The sequence below is a fragment of the Trichomonas vaginalis genome, chromosome I (assembly GCF_026262505.1).
Source record: "Trichomonas vaginalis G3 chromosome I, whole genome shotgun sequence".
Taxonomy (NCBI): domain Eukaryota; phylum Parabasalia; order Trichomonadida; family Trichomonadidae; genus Trichomonas; species Trichomonas vaginalis.
In genome coordinates this window covers 11,644,707-11,669,531 of record NC_067203.1, presented here as the reverse complement: position 1 = coordinate 11,669,531, position 24,825 = coordinate 11,644,707, and the positions used below count along the sequence as shown (strand labels likewise).

At 34.2% G+C, this 24,825-nt stretch overlaps 5 protein-coding genes and 3 pseudogenes across 8 annotated transcripts, besides 2 other annotated features; 3 read left to right on the top strand and 5 right to left on the bottom strand.

Moving 5' to 3' along the window:
* Nucleotides 1-4,319: part of a mobile genetic element that runs on past the window's edge.
* Nucleotides 6-269, bottom strand: TVAGG3_0970330 (uncharacterized protein; the record flags this gene model as incomplete). The annotated part of the gene is made up of 1 exon (XM_051253659.1): nt 6-269. The coding sequence occupies one exon, from the start codon at nt 267-269 to the stop codon at nt 6-8; it is 264 nt and encodes an 87-aa protein (XP_051079233.1).
* TVAGG3_0970320 (uncharacterized protein) lies at nt 300-560 on the top strand (the record flags this gene model as incomplete). Its single annotated transcript, XM_001278991.2, has 1 exon — nt 300-560. The coding sequence occupies one exon, from the start codon at nt 300-302 to the stop codon at nt 558-560; it is 261 nt and encodes an 86-aa protein (XP_001278992.2).
* TVAGG3_0970310 (DNA/RNA polymerases family) lies at nt 568-1,026 on the bottom strand (the record flags this gene model as incomplete). The annotated part of the gene is made up of 1 exon (XM_051253658.1): nt 568-1,026. One exon carries the CDS (start codon nt 1,024-1,026, stop codon nt 568-570), a length of 459 nt encoding a protein of 152 aa, XP_051079232.1.
* Nucleotides 3,007-3,324, bottom strand: TVAGG3_0970300 (uncharacterized protein; the record flags this gene model as incomplete). Its single annotated transcript, XM_051253657.1, has 1 exon — nt 3,007-3,324. A coding segment is annotated over one exon (318 nt), but the record flags the coding sequence as incomplete, so codon positions are not given.
* A 951-nt stretch (nt 4,320-5,270) lies between the features above and the next one.
* TVAGG3_0970280 lies at nt 5,271-6,268 on the bottom strand (annotated as a pseudogene). Its single transcript has one exon. A coding segment is annotated over exon 1 (998 nt).
* Nucleotides 6,269-9,027: 2,759 nt separating this feature from the next.
* Nucleotides 9,028-24,825: part of a mobile genetic element that runs on past the window's edge.
* TVAGG3_0970270 lies at nt 10,180-10,992 on the top strand (annotated as a pseudogene). The gene has a single exon. A coding segment is annotated over exon 1 (813 nt).
* TVAGG3_0970260 (uncharacterized protein) lies at nt 11,128-11,490 on the top strand (the record flags this gene model as incomplete). Its single annotated transcript, XM_051253656.1, has 1 exon — nt 11,128-11,490. One exon carries the CDS (start codon nt 11,128-11,130, stop codon nt 11,488-11,490), a length of 363 nt encoding a protein of 120 aa, XP_051079230.1.
* On the bottom strand, nt 24,336-24,683 carry TVAGG3_0970250 (annotated as a pseudogene). The gene has a single exon. A coding segment is annotated over exon 1 (348 nt).

Sequence of the window (24,825 nt, the reverse complement as noted above, 5' to 3'; positions counted from 1 at the left end):
GGTGTTTAGTTCATTAAGTAGGTTAAATTAAGGGTAATTTGGACAATTAGCTCCCGACCTCTGAATTGGACTCTTTCGTCATCCCAGTTGCATAGGAGGTCGTCCCAGAGGAGTTGGTAGAATTGCCAATCCAAGGACGATTTGTCCTCCCAAGCATTGAGGATGTACTGCTCGTAGAGTCTCATGACCTCTCCCTTGCACCAGACACCCTCTCCCTTGGAACGTAAGGCTTCTTCGAGGTGCTCGAATGCGATTGGCTGCTTGACCATCCGAAATGACACTTTTTGTCCGTTTGGTCAATGTTCGTGTCTCGTGCCATAGTCGACGAAAATACAGACAAACAGGTTATATACGAGTTTGAGACCAAGAATGGTGTAACTCGACCTGTCCGATTCAAAGACTCCGAGGGCGACCATGAAATTAAACGGAAATTAGCTAGGAAGGAATATAAAATGGACTGGTTGCCACCACCTCCACCTCCACCACCTTTACCTGTTCCTCAAGTAAATAAGCCTTTCACGTTCCCAAAAATTCCCACATTTAAATTCAAATTCGAATAAAAATTTTTTATTTCATGCAATGTTTAACTATTTCACCATCTTCTTTAACACCCCAGTACTTACGCTTGGAGAGGACATGAACTTCGGTGAAAATTTTGTCCAATTTGAATTGACCCATCTTCTCACCGACCATGCCCATTTCAATGAGTTTGTTGTACCCTTCTTCGTTCGTCATGAGTGCGTCAATGTTTTCATAGTAAACCTTCACTTTGGATTTGACTTCCGAGAAGAACTCATTGTAGTTGTCAAGGACTGCCTTTGCGAACTGAGGGTAAGACCAATGTTCGACAATAGGTTTTAATGTGGTTACTAAGCCACTTTGACCTTGAGTGAACTCGTACTTCAAAACAAAAGGAGAAAACCTTTCAACAAAGTTGTCGACCTTCTCATAATGTTTACTCTTCATCTCTTGAGGTTTCTTAATGGAATATCCCCATGTTGAATTCATAAGCAATTTGAGTGTCATTGCAAGTTTGGGGTTTGAAGCTTTCCTAATATCATACAGTTGTTGTATGACTTTTCCAACTGTATAGTTCCTTCCCGGGAACTTACCATCTTCGTTTGGAATTCCAGTCGGAATATATTGGACAAACCTCATGTACGCAGCGTTAAGGTCGACATAGTATATTTTTCATCTGAGTCGAACTTGTCGCAACCAATTGGTCCAGTTTGTGGAAATTCAAGTGAGTCTCTTATCTTCTGAGAAACTTCTCCTGTTATCTCATAAACATCGTCGAAGCAACCTGTTTCATATAAAACCTTCTGACCTAACTCAGATGCTCTCCAATACAATTTGACGTCAATTGGATGTCTCAATGGAAGTTTGTTTATAGCATCTTGAAGTTCTTGCAACCTCATTGGAAGTTCTTCTGGTTCAGGTTGGTATCCGAACAATCCAACTCCTTGTGGAATTGTGTACTTCTTTTGTACTAGAACTTTGTCTGGAACAACTTTTGGTCTTGCTAACAGTGAAAAGTTTGTTTCGTCTTTTGGTACAAAAGTTTCTGTCAGCTTGTCATCTGGAATTGGTTCCAACAAACCTTTCTCGAAAAGAATGTTTACAGCTCTGACAATGTTGCACTTGCCTTTTCCGAACAATGGGTTTGTAAGACTTTCGTTCAACATGAAGTGGTTGTGGACAATTACAATCTTCAACCATGGCAATTTGAAGTCAACAACATAGTCGTCATGTGAAGAACCTTTAGCTGTAGGTATGTTGACTCGGATATTGACATTTGCCAACGGTGCAATTTTTGCCAATTGACCTCTGAGAATGTACCTTGTCTTCACACATGACTCAAGATACTTCATCTTCTCATCTGTAACAAGACCAGAGTTCCTGAGACATGTAAGAATGCAAGGTTCATTGACAATTGTTTCAATTGAATTGTAAATTCCATACCTTGTCAAGTCAATGTCAGACTTATTTATGAACGGGAAGTATCCAGCATGTGTCTGACTGCTTGAGGGTTAGGTGGTACCATTCGAACTTGACACTTGCAATTCCTTCAATTGCATTCAAAATGTCTGAGTCGGAGTCAACCATTTGTTCTCTCTTTGTAGTCTTGAAAGCGTCAAGAAGTTTTGCGGCTGTTTGTTCATTGCCATGTGCATAGTAAATGTGACCATCCAAATCTGTTATGGTCAATCTGAGATTGTGTCCTTTCTTATTTCCGTCATGAATTGCAGCAAGTACACCCATGAAGCCTTCTTTGTTCTTTCCTTCGTCAAAGTTACTGTAAAGGTTCGACCAGATGTAATTTGACTTCTAACTTCACGATACTTTCATATGCATATCTTGTTCTTTCCATGGGAGCATGTGTGTCTTCACCTTTTCCTTTTTTCCTTCTCAAAGGATGCAATTGTTCGTCAGTTTCCAGTAGAATCTGGCAAAGCCGTCGTGTCCTTCAACTTGAGGTTCACTAACATCGAAAGGCATGTCCATAAGACGTTCTCTTCTAACCTCTCTAGTCTGTTTGGATAATTTGCACGTGCTGTTTCCAAATCCATTTCGTAGCGAAGACCAGACAATTTGTCATAGACTTTTATGGGTCTTCCCTTCCTATATTTAAATTCTTCGAAACTCTCCAACCATAACTTTGCAACTCTGCTTTTATTCTAGCAGATTTTCTATCCATTCTATATGGGGCATTTTTATAAAAATAAAAAAATATTTTTTTTCTTTACTTTACATAACCGCCTGCTGCCATAAGTCTTTGACGCCAACCCATACCAGCTAATGAAGGTTGACTGGTTTAGTTTGGAAACTAAACTTTGGTTTTGTTTATCTTCAGTTTTTGGTTTTCTTCTTCTATCGTTTTTCGTCACTTTTCGGTTCCTCTGACTTTACTTCACTTGCAGGAACAGTTGTGTCGTCAACATCTTCATAAATATCATATGCCATTTGTTTTTGTTTTCCTTTCAACTTTTTGTGTTTGTTGTAAAGTTTAGAATATTTCGACTCTAAGTCAATGAGATGTTCTATAATGAACTGTTGGTCAGTGAAGTAAACTTTTCCATCTGTTGTCTCGAAAGCTCCTTCAGACTTCAATATTTTATTTGTGAGAGTCTGTTTCTTTTTTGAGATACTAGCCGTTCCATTTTTATGAAAAGTGACTTTATAGTTAGGGTTTGTATTTCCAGACCTGGCACTTTCTATTATTGAATTTTTCTCTTCATCTGTAAGTTCTTTGACAGGTTTTGACAATGGTTCTGAACTTTTTGTTTGTGGTGTCAAATCTACCGTTTCAACTTCTTCGGTCATTTCATCTCAGTAAAAATTTTAGTTTGGTTTGTTTTCAACTGGTTGTTGTTGTTTTTTAAGTCGGTCTAAAACTTCCTGAGGTATAAGAAGAACTTGACAAACACGTTGTGTAACTGCTGGAAGCCGACAAATCCATCTTGAACCCATTTGTCTCAATGCTGTATTGTTCATTTCATCTCAATAAAAAACTTTACATTCCCCACGTTTGAGGCGGTTGAGGTTGGTTATTGTTTACCCATGTTGTGCATGGTTATATCCTCTGTTAAAGAATCTTTCACCTTGGTCCATATAGTGTCCTGCTTGGTTATAGTAGTCATTTGCTTTGTTATAATAGTTTCCTGCTTGTCTTCCTACATTGTCCATCCATCCTTGAACTTTTCCTCTTGTTTCAGGATTTGGAATAAGATTTGTTGCATCTCGTGCTACATCCCAACCTTTCTGTACAGTTTGTATAATAGGTTGTGCTTTCTCTTTAAGTATACCTAATGTACTCAAAATCTTCCTTCCAACTCCAAATACACCTCTGGCTATTGTTCCCACTGCGGGCAAAAATCTGGATGCAACTCCTGCTAACGCGCCAAATAAACCCATTTCTTATGGGTTAAAAAATGACGAATCCAAACAAGGACCCCTATGTTTCTAAAGCGACAAAGAAAGCACTCATGGTAAAAATCTTTAGTTCAACACCAAATGCTTGGTTTATGGATATCTTGGAAAACATTCCGAGGTATAGAGAAGATGGACCCATACTGGCTAATATTTGTTGGTCAAAACACAAGATACTGTGAAGCCATACCATTACAGTCCAAAAATATTTTAGATGTGAAAACTGCTTTGACAATATTTTTGACAAATACCATCCAACAAAACTGACATCTGACTGTGAAAGTTCTTTCAAATCAGACGATATTAAAAACTATCTGCGTTCAAAAAATGTAAACCAATATTTCATTGTCGACCAAAACCATTCTGCTCTTGGTGTCATTGACGGTTATAAAAATGTTAAGAGACTTAAACCAACCACAAGGTGGTGAAGCAAATGAAATGTCATATGACGACAAATATAGACACTTCTCCATGGCAAAGATGAGACAAGTTTTAAATATTTACAATAGCCGTAAACAAAAAGGTTTGGGAAACCACTCCCCCGAAGAAATGAAAAACAACCCTGACTTAGAGAAAGACTATATATTTAATAATTTAGTCAAAAGAGACAAACAAGAAAGAATGCCGGGCTTCAAACTTCAGAAAGGTGACAAAGTAAAAATAGAAATACCTAAACGCGACCCATATGAAAATACTATTGACTATGACAACAATGGGAACCCGACAGGTACTCACATTCGTGTTCGTAAAAATAGAAGAAAGTATACAAGAGAATATTATGAAGTTTTAGGCAAACATGGCAAAATGTACACTGCAAGCAGAAGATAAAACTACTATTGTCAGACCTCGTTTCAAACTTGTCAAAGTTCAAGGTGGTATACTTTCAAAGACAGTTCCTAACAAATATAAGACAACTCCTGACGAATATGCTAAAGAAGTTGAAAATGACGACTAAGCATTCTATACCATGCGTAAACTGTCATGTAAGGTGGCATGTAGTTCTTTACCCCCTGTTGTTTGCGTATACCCTGAAACGCGATGTGTATGGTTTCCTCTCCCTGTGTTACCCAGAAACAATTTATAGCAAACTGAACGTTCGTCTTTAACATCATATCCTTTACCTTTTTCATTGCTGACCAATCCCAAATCTATGCTTATGCCAACCTGCTTGAGATGTACTTAAATCTATGTAGTGACTGTGTGCAGGTAAATTTTCACCTGAAATCGTTTTACTTCCACCTGTTTCCTTTGAAGAGTTTGCACAATACAAAAACCTGTCGACTATTTGAGTCCAAGTTCCAAAACCAAGTACTACTTCTGGTCTGGTAGAGTTCATTGACGTATAAATAGAGCCTATAGGATATAATGTTTGAAGTATTTCTCTTTAATGTTTGAAGCTCTGTTTTGTCTGCTTTCTTCTCATATAAATCTTGAGCAGTGAATTTAATATTATGTTCATCCTTCATGACATAAACATCTTTACATCTAATGTTTTTCATCGTCGTTATGTCGTCATCCGATGTTAAACCTTGTGGAAAGTTAGGAGGTTTACAATATAATGCATCCCCACCAGTTTCTTCAACCGTTCCTTCAATACTTTCTATACCAACAGTTGTAAAACTTGTATGTGTATGGTTCTTATCTGCTTTCTTTTCAAGGCTAACGTTTAAGTCTGTTATTTCAGAAGATGTATGTGTATGTCCAACGGCACTTTTCCTGTTTAAGGTTTCTTGTAAGTTTGTAATATTTGCAATGGTATGTGTATGTCCAACGTCACTTTTCCTGTTTAAGGTTTCTTGTAAGTTTGTAATATTTGCAATGGTATGTGTATGTCCAACGTCACTTTTCCTGTTTAAGGTTTCTTGTAAGTTTGTAATATTTGCAATGGTATGTGTATGAGTCTTTTTAGAATATTCGTTTTCAGCTCTTGTCACTTCACTTGACATTTTATTGTCAACATATGTTTTGTCTGCTAGTTCAGGATGAGTATGTTCTTTTGTTGCATAAGCTTTGTTAGCTCTTTCTTCTTCTTTTTCTATTGCATCGTCTACATATTCTTTGTCAGCTTTGTTGTCAACATCTGCTTTCAAAAGAAGTTCATTTATAGGTTTCTCGTTTAAAGTTCCTTTTGTTGGATTTATACAAACAGTATGGTTCTTATTGTCTTGAAACAGAAACTCATCTGTCATTGGTTTAATGTCAGTTTTAAGTTTCCTTCTTTCAATGACTCAGATATCTTAGAATAGTTTGAAAAGTTTGTTGTGTTCTTATTTAGAGCTTGTAGAATGAGTTGTCGGTTGTGTTGTATTTCTCTCATAGACGCTGTTTCATTTGACATTTTTATTCTAGATAAAATATGCTTTCAATAGAAAAAGAAAATTCAAGAGTTGCTACAACTAAACCATTAGATGAACTTTTTACTAATGTCGGTCAAAAGTTTGAGACAGAGACCGTAAAGCATGAAGGCTATCGTTTTGACTACCCGTTAAGATGGTTAAGAGACCCATCTGTCACAAAAGCTATTGGCTTTCGTAGAATGAAGTTGTGTCTGTAGAAGATAAAAGTTTTTCCATTTATTGTAAGGTTTCATATAGATTATATATCTGAAGGGAAACGAAAAATGTGGAAGAAATTGAGCTAATACAAGTTGACCTTTCATCTTCTCTACAGACTGCGTTAAAAAAATAGAAGATAAAATAAATTCATGTATGCAAAATATGCTGATGATATGCAAATACCGAGAGCACACTTTATGTGAGAATTGTATATGACAAACAAAATTCACAAGTGTCATTTCAAATCTACGAAGACAATCCAAAGAAAGACGAACAAATATATACAGAATTCACTGCAATGTCATGGTATTATTTGCAAAAGATGTTAAATCAGAAAGTCGAACTTCCTTTAGCAAATATCTACAGTCGATATGCAAGAGATGAACCATATTTATTTAAAGATGTTTTCGACCCAGCTGCTCTTTATAGTTCATGCTTCATTTTCTGGCGCCCAAAACTCTTTCTTATGCTTGCAAATGACTTTTACGAAAAACCTACAAAGTTATACGAACCACCAAGTGGAAGTATTTCAGACTTTCAAGTATGGTTTACTACAGATGGAAGAAAAAGAATAATTCCATTATACCATGCGTTTTACTTAGAACTTAGTTTCATATACAACTACTATCGAACGGTAAAAATATAATTTTTTAATACGGTTGAGGTGTTGGATTTGTTGCCAACTAGACTGTGGTGCAGGTTTCAGGCTGTTGTATAACAGGAGCTTGCTCTTCTGGTTCAGGGTCTTTAGGTATAATACCAACGAACTGACCTACTCTTTTACCAATATTTTTGACACCGTTCCAAATTCCTCTTCCTACGGTTTTTATTCATTCCATATACCTCTTCCAACATTTCGAAAGAAGTTTCCAATACTACTGAAGAAACCCATTTTACTATATGTAAAATCTAATGTCCGCCTAGTCTCTTACGTTTCCTGTTGAGTTCCATAGCATTCTTTAACTGGAGCTCATACATTCTGTTTCTCCTCTGGTAGAAAACATATTCTGGGTCAACTCCTGTGTTTGCGTCATCTGCATAAAGTTGTTTATATCCCACTTCAGGGTTTGTATAAAACTCTTTCCATCTCATATTTGCATACCATGGTGGCAAACCTAACGCAGCGTCATTTGACATGGCAGTTTGCATTTGTCATCTGTTGGCACCTGACCATAGTTTGCCATTGCAGTTTGTATTCTAACTTCATTTGGAATATTCTCTGGGTTTGGTTGTCCAGGTTCTGTGCATTCGCTAAGTTCTGTGCGTCCATTTAATATTAGATAAAAATATCTCTTACGAGTACAATACTGGACATTTGCAGGCATTGGTTCATCTTCATATTCTCTATATCTTTCTGCCCCGTCAAATAAATAAATGACACAATGGAAAAAACCTAAAACAAGTAGTCCTATTTCAAACCACATTTACTTACTAGTAAAATTTCTTTATTGTGACACTTTCTCCAGTTTATAGGACTCTCTCATATTCTATCTTGTCATATATAAACTCATAGTCATGTAGTCCTCTAACCATCTCATAACGGTTTCCAAACCACTTTTATCGGATGTAAAGTAAAAGCATGGATGGTTATGTAAAACGTCTAAAGTTTCTAAAAGAGTCTCTCAAAGTCCAGTCTACTTGGTATTGAAAATCCCATGTGTTATAGAACGGCGGGTCACTATAAAGAAAACATTTTCCTTGTCTTTATATTTTCATACAATCTGTCCAATGACATCTCACAAACTCTATACCTCAATATATTTTTCTATGTCCTCTTTGAAAACATTTGTATAGTTAAGATATAAAACTTTTGACATAAGTGTTTCAATGTCATGAACTCTTATAGCACCACTATATAATAGTCTAGCAGATATACTATCCCAGTCTATATATTCTGCTTTTTTCAAAACCTCTCTCACAATATTTTTCTTATCTAATGGTATACGTTCCATCTTACCTATAGGTATCTTTTCTTTTAACGCTTTCAATATATTGTTTGTGTCTGGTATATGTTTGAGACGGTCCATATAGTTGTCGAAGTCATTGCATATAATCTTTGAGTCTGGGAATATTGTATGGCACAAATGGGATATATAGAAACTTCCACCGAACAAATCTACAAATGTTAGACCATTCGGTAGTTTCTTAAGTTCTCTCAATAGAATATCTTTACATTTACTCTTATTTCCAAAGAACGGTAACGGTGGTTTTGTAAAATTCATTTATATATAATAATAAAAATGTTTTTTCCTGAAAAGTGACAGAAAAGTGACAAAACATGAAAACATATATAATTTGTGAAAAGCGACACATTATATAATGTTTTCGACCCAGAAGAAGGCTTCTCAAAGTATACTTCCTTGGAACGCCTGTAACTTTTCCTGTAGCGACGATAGACCCTTACTTGTCCGGACAAAGTTATACTAAACATCTTCAGGGCTAGAAGGGGCGCAGCCCCTGGAAGCCCCTCATACCTGACCTTATTTTAGTATTTTATCGGATTATTTCAACTAAGGTATGGCCAAAAATATAATCAAAGCAAAAAAAAAAAAAAAAAAAAAAAAAAAAAAAAGGTAGTGGGGCTTCCAGGCACTTCGTGCCTTCTAGCCCTGAAGATGTTTAGTATAAATGAAGTCTTAGAGGACAAACATGACTATGAGTTTTGATATGACAAGATAGAATATGAGAGAGGTCCTATAAACCGGAGAAAGTGTTATATAAACATCTGTCATATTACTCAGAATATTATACAGAATCAATAAAAATATATTTTAGGTGAAGAGGTGAGATTTCACCTGTTTTTTCACCTCATTTTTCACCTCTTGAATTTTCATGAATTTCATTGTAAAGACTTTGTCAAGATTTCATCGTAAAGACTTTGTCAAGATTTCATCGTAAAGACTTTGTCAAAACTTCATCGTAAAGACTTTGTCAAAACTTCATCGTAAAGACTTTGTCAAGATTTCTTCGTAAAAGACTTTGTCAAGATTTCTTCGTAAAGACTTTGTCAAAACTTCATCGTAATGAGCGTAAATCAGACAAAAATATATTTTAGGTAGAAGGGTATATCTACCCCGTTTTCTACCCTCTTTTCTTACCCCATATGTACTTACTGAAAAAGTATGTGTTCCATCTGTCATTTTACTCAGAATTTACACCAAAAATAATGTTTAGGTGAAGAGGTGAGATTTCACCTGTTTTTCACCTAATTTTTCACCCTCTTGAATTTTCATGAAATTTACACCAAAAATAATGTTTAGGTGAAGAGGTGAGATTTCACCTGTTTTTTCACCTAATTTTTCACCCTCTTGAATTTTCATGAAATTTACACCAAAAATATACTACTAGGGTCATTTACGAAGAAATCTCAACAAAGTCTTTACGATGAAATCTTGACAAAACATAGACAAGAAAGTTCATGAGAAATTAGATGAAGAAGTTTTGACAAAACATTTACGATGAAATCATGAAAATTCAATGAGGTGAAAAAAGAGGTGAAAAAGAGGTGAAATCTCACCTCTTCACCTAAAATATATTTTTGGGTCATTTACACTCATTTACGAAGAAATCTCAACAAAGTCTTTACGAAGAAGTCACAATAAACATCTGTCAAAAACCTTAACCGAGTAGTTTTCATGCTTTGTCACTTTTCTGTCACTTTTCAGGAAAAAAACATTTTTATTATATATATAAAATGAATTTTACAAAACCACCGTTACCCTTCTTTGGAAATAAGAGTAAATGTAAAGATATTATATTGAGAGAACTTAAGAAACTACCGAATGGTCTAACATTTGTAGAATTTGTTCGGTGGAAGTTTCTATATATCCCATTGTGCCATATAATATTCCCAGACTCAAAGATTATATGCAATGACTTCGACAACTATATGAACCGTCTCAATATACCAGACACAAACAATATATTGAAAGAGTTAAAAGAAAAGATACCTATAGGTAAGATGGAACGTATACCATTAGATAAGAAAAATACTGTCAGAGAGGTTTTGAAAAAGGCAGAGTATATTGACTGGGATAGTATATCTGCTAGACTATTGTATAGTGGTTCTATAAGAGTTCATGACATTGAAACACTTATGTCAAAAGTTTTATATCTTAACTATACAAATGTTTTCAAAGAGAACATAGAAAAATATATTGAGGGTATAGAGTTTGTGAGATGTCATTGGACAGAGTTGTATGAAAAATATAAAGACAAGAAAATGTTTTCTTTATAGTAGACCCGCCGTTCTATAACACATATGATTTTCAATACCAAGTAGACTGGACTTTGAGAGACTCTTTAGAAACTTTAGACGTTTTACATAACCATCCATGCTTTTACTTAACATCCGATAAAAGTGGTTTGGAAACCGTTATGAGTGGTTAGAGACATACATGACTTATGAGTTTAGATACGATAAGATAGAATATGAGAGAGTCCTATAAACCGGAAAAAGTGTCACAACAAAGAAATTTTATTGGTAAGTAAATGTGGTTTGAAATAGGACTACTTGTTTTAGGTTTTTTCATTGTGTCATTTATTTCTTTGACGTGGCAGAAAAGTACAGAGAATATGAAGATGAACCAATGCCTGCAAATGTCAGTATATGTACTCGTAAGAGATATTTTATCTAATATAAATGGACGCACAGAACTTAGCGAATGCACAGCAACCTGGACAACCAAACCCAGAGAATATTCCAAATGAAGTTAGAATACAAACTGCAATGGCAAACTATGGTCAAGTGCCAACAGATGTACAAATGCAAACTGCCATGTCAAATGACGCTGCGTTAGGTTTGCCACCATGGTATGCAAATATGAGATGGAAAGAGTTTTATACAAACCCTGAAGTGGGATATAAACAACTTTATGCAGATGACGCGAACACAGGAGTTGACCCAGAATATGTTTTCTACCAGAGGAGAAACAGAATGTATGAGCTCCAGTTAAAGAATGCTATGGAACTCAACAGGAAACGTAAGAGACTAGGCGGACATTAGATTTTTACATATAGTAAAATGGGTTTCTTCAGTAGTATTGGAAACTTCTTTCGAAATGTTGGAAGAGGTATATGGAATGGAATAAAAACCGTAGGAAGAGGAATTTGGAACGGTGTCAAAAATATTGGTAAAAAGAGTAGGTCAGTTCGTTGGTATTATACCTAAAGACCTGAACCAGAAGAGCAAGCTCCTGTTATACAACAGCCTGAACCTGCACCACAGTCTAGTTGGCAACCAAATCCAACACCTCAACCGTATTAAAAAATTATATTTTTACCGTTCGATAGTAGTTGTATATGAAACTAAGTTCTAAGTAAAACGCATGTATAATGGAATTATTCTTTTTCTTCCATCTGTAGTAAACCATACTTGAAAGTCTGAAATACTTCCACTTGGTGTTCGTATAACTTTGTAGGTTTTTCGTAAAAGTCATTTGCCAAGCATAAGAAAGAGTTTTGGGCGCCAGAAAATGAAGCATGAACAATAATAGCAGCTGGGTCGAAAACATCTTTAAATAAATATGGTTCATCTCTTGCATATCGACTGTAAATATTTGCTAAAGGAAGTTCGACTTTCTGATTTAACATTCTTTGCAAATAATACCATGACATTGCAGTGAATTCTGTATATATTTGTTCGTCTTTCTTTGGATTGTCTTCGTAGATTTGAAATGACAACTTGTGAATTTTGTTTGTCATATACAATTCTCACATAAAGTGTGCTCTCGTATTTGCATATTCATCAGCATATTTTGCATAACATGAATTTATTTTATCTTCTATATTTTTTAACGCGAGTCTGTAGAGAAGATGAAAGGTCAACTTGTATTAGCTCAATTTCTTCCCATTTTTCGTTTCCCTTCAGATATATAATCTATATGAAACCTTACAATAAATGGAAAACTTTTATCTTCTACAGACACAAACTTCATTCTACGAAAGCCAATAGCTTTTGTGACAGATGGGTCTCTTAGCCATCTTAATGGGTAGTCAAAACGATAGCCTTCATGCTTTACGGTCTCTGTCTCAAACTTTTGACCGACATTCGTAAAAAGTTCATCTAATGGTTTAGTTGTTAGCAACTCTGAATTTTCTTTTCTATTGGAAGCATATTTTATCTAGAATAAAAATGTCGAAAGATATTGCTTCCATGAGAGAAATACAACACAACCGACAAACTCATTATACAAGCTCTAAATAAGAACACAACAAACTTTTCAAACTATTCTAAGATATCTGAGTCATTGAAAGAAGGAAATTAAACTGACATTAAACCCAATGACAGATGAGTTTCTGTTTCAAGACAATAAGAACCATACTGTTTGTATAAATCCAACAAAAGGAACTTTAAACGAGAACCTATAAATGAACTTCTTTGAAAGCAGATGTTGGCAAAAAGCTGACAAAGAATATGTAGACGATGCAATAAAAGAAAAGAAAGAGCTGAACAAAGCTTATGCAACAAAAGAAATACTTCATCCTGAACTAGCAGACAAAACATATTTTTGACAATAAAATGTCAATTAATGACAAGAGCTAAAACGAATATTCTAAAAGACTCATAGCACAATACCATTGCAAATAAACAAACTTACAAAACCTTAAACAGGAAAAGTGAACGTTGGACCCACAAGACAACCAATTATGAGACAAAAAATAAAATTAATACAAACTTAACAAAGAAAGATAACTTAAAAAGAAAAGTACGTTGGACATACACATACATTTCAAATAACATACTTAAAGTTAGCCTTGAAAATAAGCAATAAATAAATATGTCAATGAAAAATAACAAAGTTGCTAGGACAAAAATATTGAACTATTGTGGTGACTTTTCTTCAATGAAGAAAACAATAATTTTAAGATGCTTTGGTACAGTCCTTAGAAATGGTATCACGGTATAAATCATCCGAAAATAACAAATGAAAAGTATTAACTGTAAAAAAGAGACGAATGTACACAAGTTAAAGTCCCATTAAACAACAATGCTACTTAAAACTTATAATGGAGACGAACAAAAGAAATATTTAAGAGTTTAGTTGAAACTGGACAGATATGACATTGTACCACCAGCTCCAGCACCATACTATATTAACTATGGAGATGACGTTAGAACACCACATGTAATGAAAAAAGCAATTATAATTTAGATTTATAGATATAAAAGCATAATAATGCAAAGAAAACCGAGAATAGTATACTATTATGAAGATCAGTAAGAAATAAATCTATATTCAAGACTTTACCCACCCTGAAAACACTAAAGATTATTATAAAAAATATCTGACACAACCAGAAAAACCAAAATAGTGCACTATATTTAAGTTCAAAAAGACAATCCTATAATATCTCATATGTGATTTAATGAACCCAGTAGTTCTATTTACATGCAATGAAGCAGAGGTCCTCAAGTAATGTTTGTGTGTGCATGGGAAACAACATAGTCGACAGGTTTTGTATTTGTGCAAACTCTTCAAAGGAACAAGGTGGAAGTAAAGAACGATTTCAGGTGAAAACCTACCTGCACACAGTCACTACATGATTTAATACATCTCAAAGCAGGTTGGCATAGGCATAGATATTGGGATTGGTCAGAATGACAAAGGTAAAGGATACGATTGTTAAAGAACGAACGTTAAGTTGCTATAAATTGTTAGGAGTGACACTCAGAGGAAGGAAGCATACACATCGTTTCAAGGGTAATACGCAAAAACGGACAAGGTAAAGACTACATGCCACCTTACATAACAGTTTACGCATGGTAAGAATTGCTTAGCGTCATTTTCAACTTCTTTAGCATATTCGTCAGGAGTTGTCTTTATATTTGTTAGGAGCTGTCTTTGAAAGTATACAACCTGAACTTTGACAAGTTTGAAAACGAGGTCTGACAATAGTAGTTTTAGTCTTCTGCTTGCAGCTGTACTTTTCCATGTTTGCTAAAAAACTTCATAATATTACTCTTGTATACTTTCTTCTATTTTTACGAACACGAATGTGAGTACCTGTCGATTCCATTGTTGTCATAGTCAATAGTATTTCATATGGGTCGCGTTTAGGTATTTCTATTTTACTTGTCACCTTTCTTAAGTTTAAGCTGGCATTCTTTCTGTTTGTCTCTTTGACTAAATATTTTAATAAATAATATCTCTTCTCTAAGTCAGGTTGTTTCATTTCTTCGGGGATGTGGGTTCCCAAACTTTTTGTTACGGCTATTGTAAATATTTTTAAAACTTGTCTCATCTTGCCATGGATGAAGTGTCTATATTGGTCGTCATATGACATTTCATCTACCTGCACACACTTGTGGTTGGTTAAGTCCTTAAGATTTTATACAGACTGTCAATGATCACCAAAGCAAATGGTTTTGTGTCGACAATGAAATATGGTTTTAATCATTTTTTGAACGCAGATAGTTTTTAATATCATCTGATTGAAAGAACTTTCACAGTCATATTGTAGTTTGTTGGATTGTATTTGTCAACAAATATTGTCAAAGCAGTTTTCACATCTAAAATATTTTTGGACTAGTAATAGGGTATGGCTTCGACGCTCTTGTGTTTTGAGCCGACAAATATTAGCCAGTATGGGTGGTCTTCTCTCTATACTCGGAATTGTTTCCAAGATATCCAGAACACAAGCATTTTGGTGTTGAACTAAAAGTTTTTTACCATGATTGCTTTCTTTGTCGCTTTAAGAAACATAGGGGTCCTTGGTTGGATCGTCATTTTAATCCTATAAATGGGTTTTTTGGCGCATTAGTAGGAGTTGCATCCAGATTTTTGCCGCAGTGGGAACAATAGCCAAGGTGTATTTGAGTTGGAAGGAAAGATTTTGAGTACATTAGGTATATTAAAGAAAAGCACAACCTATTTATACAAAACTGTACAGAAAGGTGGGATTAGCACGAGATGCAGCAAATTTATCCAAATCCTGAAACAAGAGGAGAACAGTTCAAGGATGGGATGGACAATGTTAGAAGAACAAGCGGAAACTATTATAACAAGCAAATATACTATATAAAGCAGGACACTATATGTGACCAAGGTGAAAGATTCTCTTTAACAGGGATTAACCATGCACAAACAGTGGGTAAAACAATAACCAACCGCCAACCACCTCAGAACTTGGGGAATGTAGAAAGTTTTTTTGACGAGAATTAAATGAAAAACAGCATGAGACAAATGGGTTCAAGATGGATTTGTCGAGCTTCCAGCATTACACAACCGTGTGTCAAGTGACTCTCCTATACCTCAGAAGTTTTAGACCGACTTAAAAAAACAACAACACCAGTGAAAACAACCAAAACAAAATTTTTACTGAGATGAAATGACCGAAGAAGTTTAAACGGTAGATTTGACACCACAAACAAAAAGTCAGAACCATTGTCAAAACTGTCAAAGAATTACAGATGAAGAGAAAAATTCAATAATAGAAAGTGCCAGGTCTGGAAATAACAACCCTAACATAAAGTCACTTTCATAGAAATGGACGGCTATATCCGTCAAAAAAGAAACAGACTCTCACAAATAAAATATTGAAGTCTGAAGGAAAAGAGACAGCAGATGAAAAGTATATTTACCGACGAACAGTTCATTATAGAACATTCTCATTGACTTAAAGGTCGAAATATTCCAAACTTTACAACAAACTACAAAAATTGAAAGGAAAACAAAAACAATGGCATATGATATTACGAAGATACGACGACACAACCAACTTCAAGTGAGTAAAGTCAAGGAACCAAAAAGTGACGAAAGCCCGAGTAGAAGAAGGTGAGCCAAAAAACTGAAGATAAACCAAAACCAAAGTTTAGTTTTGGAAACTACTAAAAACATCCAACCTTCATTAGCTGGTATGTGTTGGCTACAAACTTTGCAGCGGGTGTTATAGTAAAGTAAAGAAAAAACATTTTTTATTTTATTGAAAGTCCGCTGATTGTGGGAAAAGACGTCAGACAATCATGTTTGTTAATGAGAAATATGACTTCACCGGTTGTGAGTCATTTGAAGTCAGAAACAAAAAGACAAAAGAGTTTAAGCGAATGGAGCCAAATAACGGATATGCTAGGATAAGATAGCTGGAAAAAACATTTTAAACAATTGTTCAATGCAAACTCATTTTAATACGAACCTAACAATCTCCTTTGTAGACCAATAACCAATAATAAGAACCGATATAGACTTGAAAACTTACGCTGGGTCACTCGGCTGAAAACAATAAAACAGAGGCAATTTAAGACTATAGTTTCGAATTGTCCGAACTAGAAGAGAAACAATTGAAATTTAGAGACTATGCTAAGATACGTTGAGTTTTACACTATAAGGAAGAACAAGACTCTTTCTACTTATCTACCGGCGTAACTATAGAAAATTTACAATGTTTTACTAAGGAGGCTTATCTCATGTAAACGCCTAGAGAATACAGAATGACAATGGCTTCGAATATCTTCTAACAAATCAAGAAGCTATATGGCATACCATTTTAAAACATAATTTTTACATATATATTAAATGCTGTCAGTAAAAACAAAAGACAAAAGTACAGATAACATAAACCGTTAGACTATATGTTTCCAAACGCGGTATGTAAAATACAGATGAAGAAATTTCATCCCGAACCACCTAGTAACAGTTTCTACTTTCAGTCTGTTCACAACAAACGTGTGCACATATTATACATTGTACTAGATTTTTTCGAATTGTCTTCTATTAACTACGGAAAAGTGCTCGAAAAATATTGAATGTGAGATATAGAAAAATAACATTTTTCTAACATGTAGAAACTCATGAAAACAATTATTTTTGTGAATATGTAAGGGCTCAATAGCTCGTGTATGGCTAACCTCGTTAAAGGCGTCGAAGACTCGGTTCAAATCCGATTCGCGCAAAGGTTTTTTCCTTTTTTTATGCAGTGAAATTCATGTACATATTAGGTTTACTTGTTAACCTAGTGAAGAAAAAACGATATGTACTGTTCAGAACAAAATTTGTACTGGTTTCAAGACATAACTTGTACTGCTTCAGAACGTATTTGGTACTGTTTAGAACAAATTTCCCGAAAAGCTCTCATTTGTGAGAAAAATTTTCATGTTTCCAAGACAATACTTGTACTGCTCAAAAAATATTGTACTGTTTCATAACAATATTGTACTGTTCAGAACAATATTTGTATGTTCAGACAATACTGTTACTCGCTTCAGAACAATACTGTACTGTTTTCAAGACCAATATTTGTATGTTTCAAACACATATTTGTATGTTTCAAACAATACTTGTACTGCTTCAAGTACCAACCACCCAAAACTCTTGAATTTCCATGATTTACAATCGTAAATGTTTCAAGACTTCTTCGTATATGTTTGTCAGACTTCTTCGTATATTTTTGTCAATGACTATGCATTCCGTTAACTAAACGAAATGTATTTGTGAAGAATATACCACCCGCGGAATAACCGGGTTGCTTTTTATACAAAATTCCATGCAGGAATTTCCTGAGTTTTGGTGAAAGAATACGTGGAGCCAAATGGCTCGACCTCAAAACAAACATTTATGAGCTTAACAAAGGGTGTTATGAATTGAATTCAGCACATATATCCTGACTCGTCAATTGTTTGCTAATCAGTAAAAATAAGTTAGGTGAAGAGGTAGATTTCACCTTTTTCACCTCTTTTTTCACCTCATGAAATTTTCATGAATTCTTCGTAAATGTTTGTCAAAACCATAACGTAAATGTATTGTCGAAACTTCAATCGTAATAGCGTAATGCAGACAAAATAATGTTCTAGGTTGAAGAGGTTAGATTTCACTCTTTTTTCACCTGTTTTTTCACCTCATGATTTTCCCGAATAAAAATAAAGTTGGTTTTTTTAAAAAAATATTTTTTTATTTTGTATAAAAATATGATTTCAACAATCGCACACAACAGTTCAAACAACTACACACCAAACTCGTTATTCGATCCAACATCTATTTGGTAGAGATGAAAAACCTTCATTCTTCTTCATATACTTTCGAACCCAAAATCCAGAAATAAAGCAAGAAGTTTTAACAGTAATTAGACTTGTAAGTGCGAAGATGAAACAAATGAACATTATCTTTATGAAATGCAGGACATTATTGATCAATCTACCCAAATTGCCTGAAAATCCAACAACAAAATAACTACCGAATTCGACGAAATGAAGTCAAAGAACTGACTCGGTAGAATAAAGAATCATAACAAAGGTAATTATGAATCCTTGGTTTTCATTTGCAACCACAAAGTCCATGACAAAGACTTGCGTATATGTATATAAGAACATCTCTGACATATATAAATCTGGGGATTTAAGACTACGACACTTTGTTTCATAGTGCAAAATGTGTATGGGAAGATAAGAGATAAAGAAAAAGATTAAAATATGGAACGAACAAATAAAACAACTGCTTATCAAGATTTAAAGAAAACCATTGACCGCCTTAGTCATACTAGCAGTATATCAATTACAAGCAAAATGAACCCAAATGTTCAAAATGTAAAGCACAATGAGGAATATAACTACTTTACTCCGTCAAAGAATAGAAAGAATGAGAAGACTATCCGACTTAAAGAAGAAGTAGAGAATCCAGAGAAATAAAAAGACATGTTAACATTTCTGACAAAAACTATCCAACATAGAAGATTTTCCTTCTATCTGACGTCAATAAAATATAAAGAAACTTTCGGTATCGTAAAACATTCGATTACGACAGAAAAATAGAAGCCCTACCGAAAAAAAAAAATTTTGGTAGGATTCAAAATAGTACATCATACAATTCATGTAAAAACGCTTATAAATAACATGTGAAAAAAGAGGTGAAAAGAGTGGAAAATCTCACCTCTTCACCTAAAATTATTTTTTATGAAATCAGCAAACAAAATTCTGAGTCAAATAATTTTAGGGCTTGTGTCAACCGTTGAGTTTTCAAAAATTAAAAAATAACGTTTACCATGTGAAAAGCTTATAAAATAACTGAGGGTGAAAAAAGATGAAATCCTCACCTCTTCACCTAAAAATATTGTTGGTCATTACGCTCCATTACGAAGAAGATTTTGACAAAACATTACGATGAAATCAGTGAATTCATGAGCGTGAAATAAGAGTGAAAAAAGAGGTGAAACTCACTCTTCACTAAACACATTATTTTATTGAATTCAGCAACCAAATTTTCAATGAGTAAAATGCCTAAGATGCTTCCCTCGCAAAACCGAAGAGAAAGGGATTCGTTTCGAAAACAGTGGAATTTTCTTAAGATAGGAAAAATAAAGTTAGTTTTTTATAATATATTTTTTTTTTTGTATGTAAGAACAGAATTCACATCAGAGAACACAACAACGTTATAGTCCATGAAGCTAATAAATGAAAGAAATGAGTGGTTCAGATTTAACAAACAACTCCGTCTCATTCGTTCGGTCAAGGATACATGTACCAAATTGCAAGTATTTTGACAGATGTGCTACACCAGATAATAAGAAACCAAGTACTGTTTTGAATTTAAATAGCACACAAAGAACATCTCAGTGAGTTCGACATGTAGAACTTAACAAGATGTACAAGACAGACAAAATAACATCACATCTAAAAGGTATATATTCATAATTCTAGTTAGTTCAATAGCAATTTGGCTTCACCTCGTTATGCATGGTATATTTACAGACTTCCTTGACGAAGTTGCTGAAAAACATCATTTAAGCGTTTATTTTTGGTCTTTTGTGAAGTCAGAAAAAATAAAGTTAGTTTATTTTTATTTATTTTTTATTATTGTATGTTAAAGAAGATAGTCAACATCAGAGAAACAACAACTGCTATCGTCATGAAAACAAGCTATAAATGAAGAATAGCAGTACAATACAATATAAACAACAGTTACGTCTCATTGCGTTCGAGTCAAAGACATATGTCCAAATGCAAAGATTTTTTGACTAGTCTTCGTTCTACAAGCAAGCATATTCATTGTATTGAATAACCAGCAGCAAAACATTTAGAAGCAATTTACATCATATGTTTGCGTTCCCGGAAACCGAGGAACAGTCCGTACGAAATCGTAAATAATTTGCCAAATATTTGAAAGGATATTAGTTCATAGACTTCTTTGAAAGCTTGTTGCAGTGGGCTTCGCTCGTACGCTGTTATGTTTTTCATGATGTAGATGAAATTCATAGACAAGAACGTGAAGAGATGGAAAGAAACTTGTCAAGACGCAAAAGGATAAGTCATTGAATGCAAAAAGACAAAATTCAGAAAAAAATCACCGTTCGGTACCAAAGAAGGAAAGAACTATAAGTATATGATTAATACTGAAGAGATGGAAAATGAAAAAGATAAAGAATATGGTTATGTTGCATTTAGTCAGAGAAAACAACAAAGCTTTTACGACTTGCTAAGATTTACAAATCTGACAGAAATTGGTTCCTATTCCGCGAAAACTTTACCGATTTCAATGACACCGATGAACGATTAAAAACAAATTGTTCAAGATACTAGACTACTCAAAACACACTATGATATGAAAAGGTTGTACAAATTCTTACATCAAGAAATTGCCGCTACTGAAAGAAAAAATAACAGAGTATTTTGAACAACTTCAAACAATAGGTGTAGATGAAACCATTTATTTTACGCTTGACACCAAAAATGGCTCAGGTAGCTCTATAAGGTAAATTGTCTTGTCAAATCCTTCCGCAGGAAAACTTCTTGCATCGACAGAAAAAGTTTTTCCCGACAAACAGGAAAAAATTCTTCCGAACAGGAAAAATTTTTCCCAGTTGTCCGTCGTAAACCATTCAAATTTTCGAAAAATTGAGAACTTTTCATCGACAGGAAAATTTTTCCATCCGACAGGAAAAATTTTTCCATCCGACAGAAAGTTTTCCCGACAACTGGAAAAGTTCTTCCTTCCGACAGGACACAAACGAATGTCTCACGTCCTCTTTCCTGAATGCCTTCCAAAGCCAGAAAGACCGACAGCCCCAGACCACAACAGACTAAACTCAACACTTACATTTTTACGCTTGACTTTTACAATTTGAACTTTGTTGCGTAATATGATTCTGAAAGAAGTATGAGGGTCTTGTATGACTTCTGTACTTCTCCCATGATCATGTCTTGTCAAACTTACCTGCCATGGACTCTTTCATAAGTTCCATGAAATCGTCTTCGCCATCCGGGGAAAAGTACAATGTCATCAGTATTCTTTACATCCTTACTTAAACTCTTGGCTGTTCTGTACACAAATGACAACTGAGATGTTAAAGTGTCTGATCTTCTTAAGAATTCGACACATGTCTTGTTCTCTGTTCTTTAACAAAGAGAGAAAGCAAAGTCATCTAAGAAAAAGACATCTATGAGGGTATGTCTTCCATCGTAAGATTGCAATTTCTTCGAAATGTATTCTATTCTTTCTGTTTGTTTCTGAAGTTTCTTCTCTAATATTCTCTGCATTTCCTCATTTGGTCTTAAACTTCGAAATTATATATCTCATTTATAGCATTATACTCAAAACTTCTCTTTGGTACTTCTTTATCCAATCTAACAACTCAGTATCTTTTATAATACTAACTTAGACTTCTTTATAATATCTTTGAACGAATTGACGTTTGTCAAATTGACCAGAAGTACTACAAAATAAAACTAACTCATAGAATGGGTTCTTCTCATCTAGTTCTTGTTTGTTGTGCAGCCATTTTAATAAGTGAAAGTCTTACCCGACCCAGGGGTGCTATTAGACTGTATACCATTCTGAGCAAATAAGAACTTGTCATGTATAGGCTTTATCTGAGCATTTCTAACTTCCTCTTGTTCTTGCTTCAAAACATTCTCAAATTTTTGTCATGTCAGCAAACTTTTTTTCTAACATATTTTTAGAAAATTAAAAATTTTATCTTTAGGAAATGTCTAGACGATTTCGCTATCTTTATTCGAGACAACTTTTCGACAGCAAAACATCTGTCGACCATAAAATCTACATAGTGTAAACAAGAAAGGAATTTTGTTCTAAAGTCTGTTTTCTGGAATATGACAAAACCATAAACTTAAGCAGAGCAGTCTTTAAAATTTGTCAATGACAGACTTGTTGACAGAGATGACGCCGATTGGAAAGAATGAAGTCCAACAAAATTCTTAGAATGCAAAGAAGACACATGCTCTGTTCTTGAAGATGAAATAGAAAACAGAATAGAAGAGCTATTAAAGGACAAAGAACTTTTACAAAATATGGTTCTGAGAATTTTTGGACATAAACTCCACAGAGAAGAAGAAGAGAGGAAAAAAGAAAAGAAGTAGTAGAGAGAGAAGAAAGAACCTGAACCAGTTCCAGAGAAGGTGAGATTTGACATGTAAAAATAAAATTTTATTTTTAGAACATTTCTGGGTCAATGTCAATGTTCTCTTCCTCTTTAGGAGCAAACACTGCTTAGATCTAAAATCTTTTACCCAACTTACCTTGAACTTCAACTATCTTAGACTCATAATATTCATAGTGTCTGTCTTCTTTGGTTCATAGGTATACAGTTTGTATTGCTTGCCTTCTTTAAGGTTTGAAACCTTCTGTCAAATTTCTTTGACTGCTAACACCTTCTATGTCTAAGCTCCAATTTCGCACCACTTTTTCTAACAACAGCAAACTTAACTGGTGCAATGTTCCAAATTTTGTCAAATGTAGACTTTCAAAATTGTAGAAGTAAACATTCAAATATGCGAATGGGTCTAGTTCTTCTTTAAGTCCTGACATGTACTTGTTTACTGAGATGAATTTTGCCATCTTTTTCTTCGGATAAAAAAATTATTTTTTAAAATTTACTCAGAAAAATTTTTCTTTGTATATACGCCATTCTGAACATCTAAAAGACTTTGACATTTGCCAAGAATGTTCGTTTAGAAGCTGCCATATAACCATATTTGACAATATTGTTTATACGAATCGTACAATGACCTTTCATCTAAACACTCAAAGTCAGTTTCATCTACGAATAGTTCATAAACACTCTTGTTTGCTTCTAACATGTTTGTCTCTCTTCGGTATGTGGAATTTGTCTTGGATTGAACTTTGAAATATCTAATGTCATAAATGATGAGAACAAGTGTTGTAAAAGTCAGATGTCAAAGTTTCTGCTAATCGTCAAAATATTCTGTATCTTGCATATGAGAATCTGACGTTCTGACAACTACATATCTTCTGTCAGAACTTTCTAACTTCATCGGAACAGCATTGTTTGAAACCATAATGAAGTTTGCACACTTTTCACAAACTCTTGGTCTTTATATTTTCTTTCCAACTCCAACTTTGTCTGTTATAAGACTCTTCAAAGCATCTGAGTTCAAAACTTTTGTTGTATCTATACTTTGAAGTTCATTGCAAACTATAAGTTTCATATTCTCTATTGAGGAGTTAAACTTGCCACAGATTTTCTAAGTTTGTCATATTCGGTTCGAATAGCCCTCTAACAGTTTTGCACAAAATATCTGTAAAGAATGTGTTCTTACCAGTTCCTTGTTCCAATTAAATGAGAGCAGTTTCATTCTTAGCACTTGGATGTTGTAAGATGTTTGCAAACAACATAAGATATACTCAATAAACTTTTTTCGTTTCCATTGCATATATATTTCTTTACATGGTCTAACCAAGCTTCTATAATATTTTCTTTCATTCTACTTGTTCGTATTTATATCCAGTGAAGATAGAATAGAAGTTTGGAGAAGGTGTATAGAACTTTATACCTCGAACTGAAAAATCTTCTAACTTGACAATAAGATACCCAAGCATCTAACATCTTCATTCCAACTTGTTACGACTTTATTTTCTTAAGTTTCTGTCACATTCTTGTTCTGAACTATTGTTGCTCTTGTTTGTTAAAGACAACATCCCATTCTTTCATAACATAACATTCTGGGGCAGAGTCGACATAAATGACTAAACGTTTCAAATTCTCGACTGCTTTGTAATAGTCTCGAAATGGACACATATTCTGAACGCTTGGAAGTCATAAAAATCTGAAACGTCTATTCTGTACATTTTTATAAAAATAAAAAAAATATTATTTTTATTCTTGACTTTGTTGTTCCATTTGTTGCATTTGTTGTTCTTGAGCTATTTGTTGTTGAAGTTGTTCTTGTAATACAATACTTTCACCAGTTGCATCTTCCAATTCGAAACTTTCTGCCGTCATTGACAAATACATAGGAATAAAAGTTTAACAGGAACAAAGTTTGCGTCAACTAATGTCAACGTTATACTTGCCAAAGTGTTTTGAGTTCACTAAGGTTGAAAATTCTGCATTCGAATGAACAATAGGCAAACCAGCAGAGAAAGTGTTTGTTTAT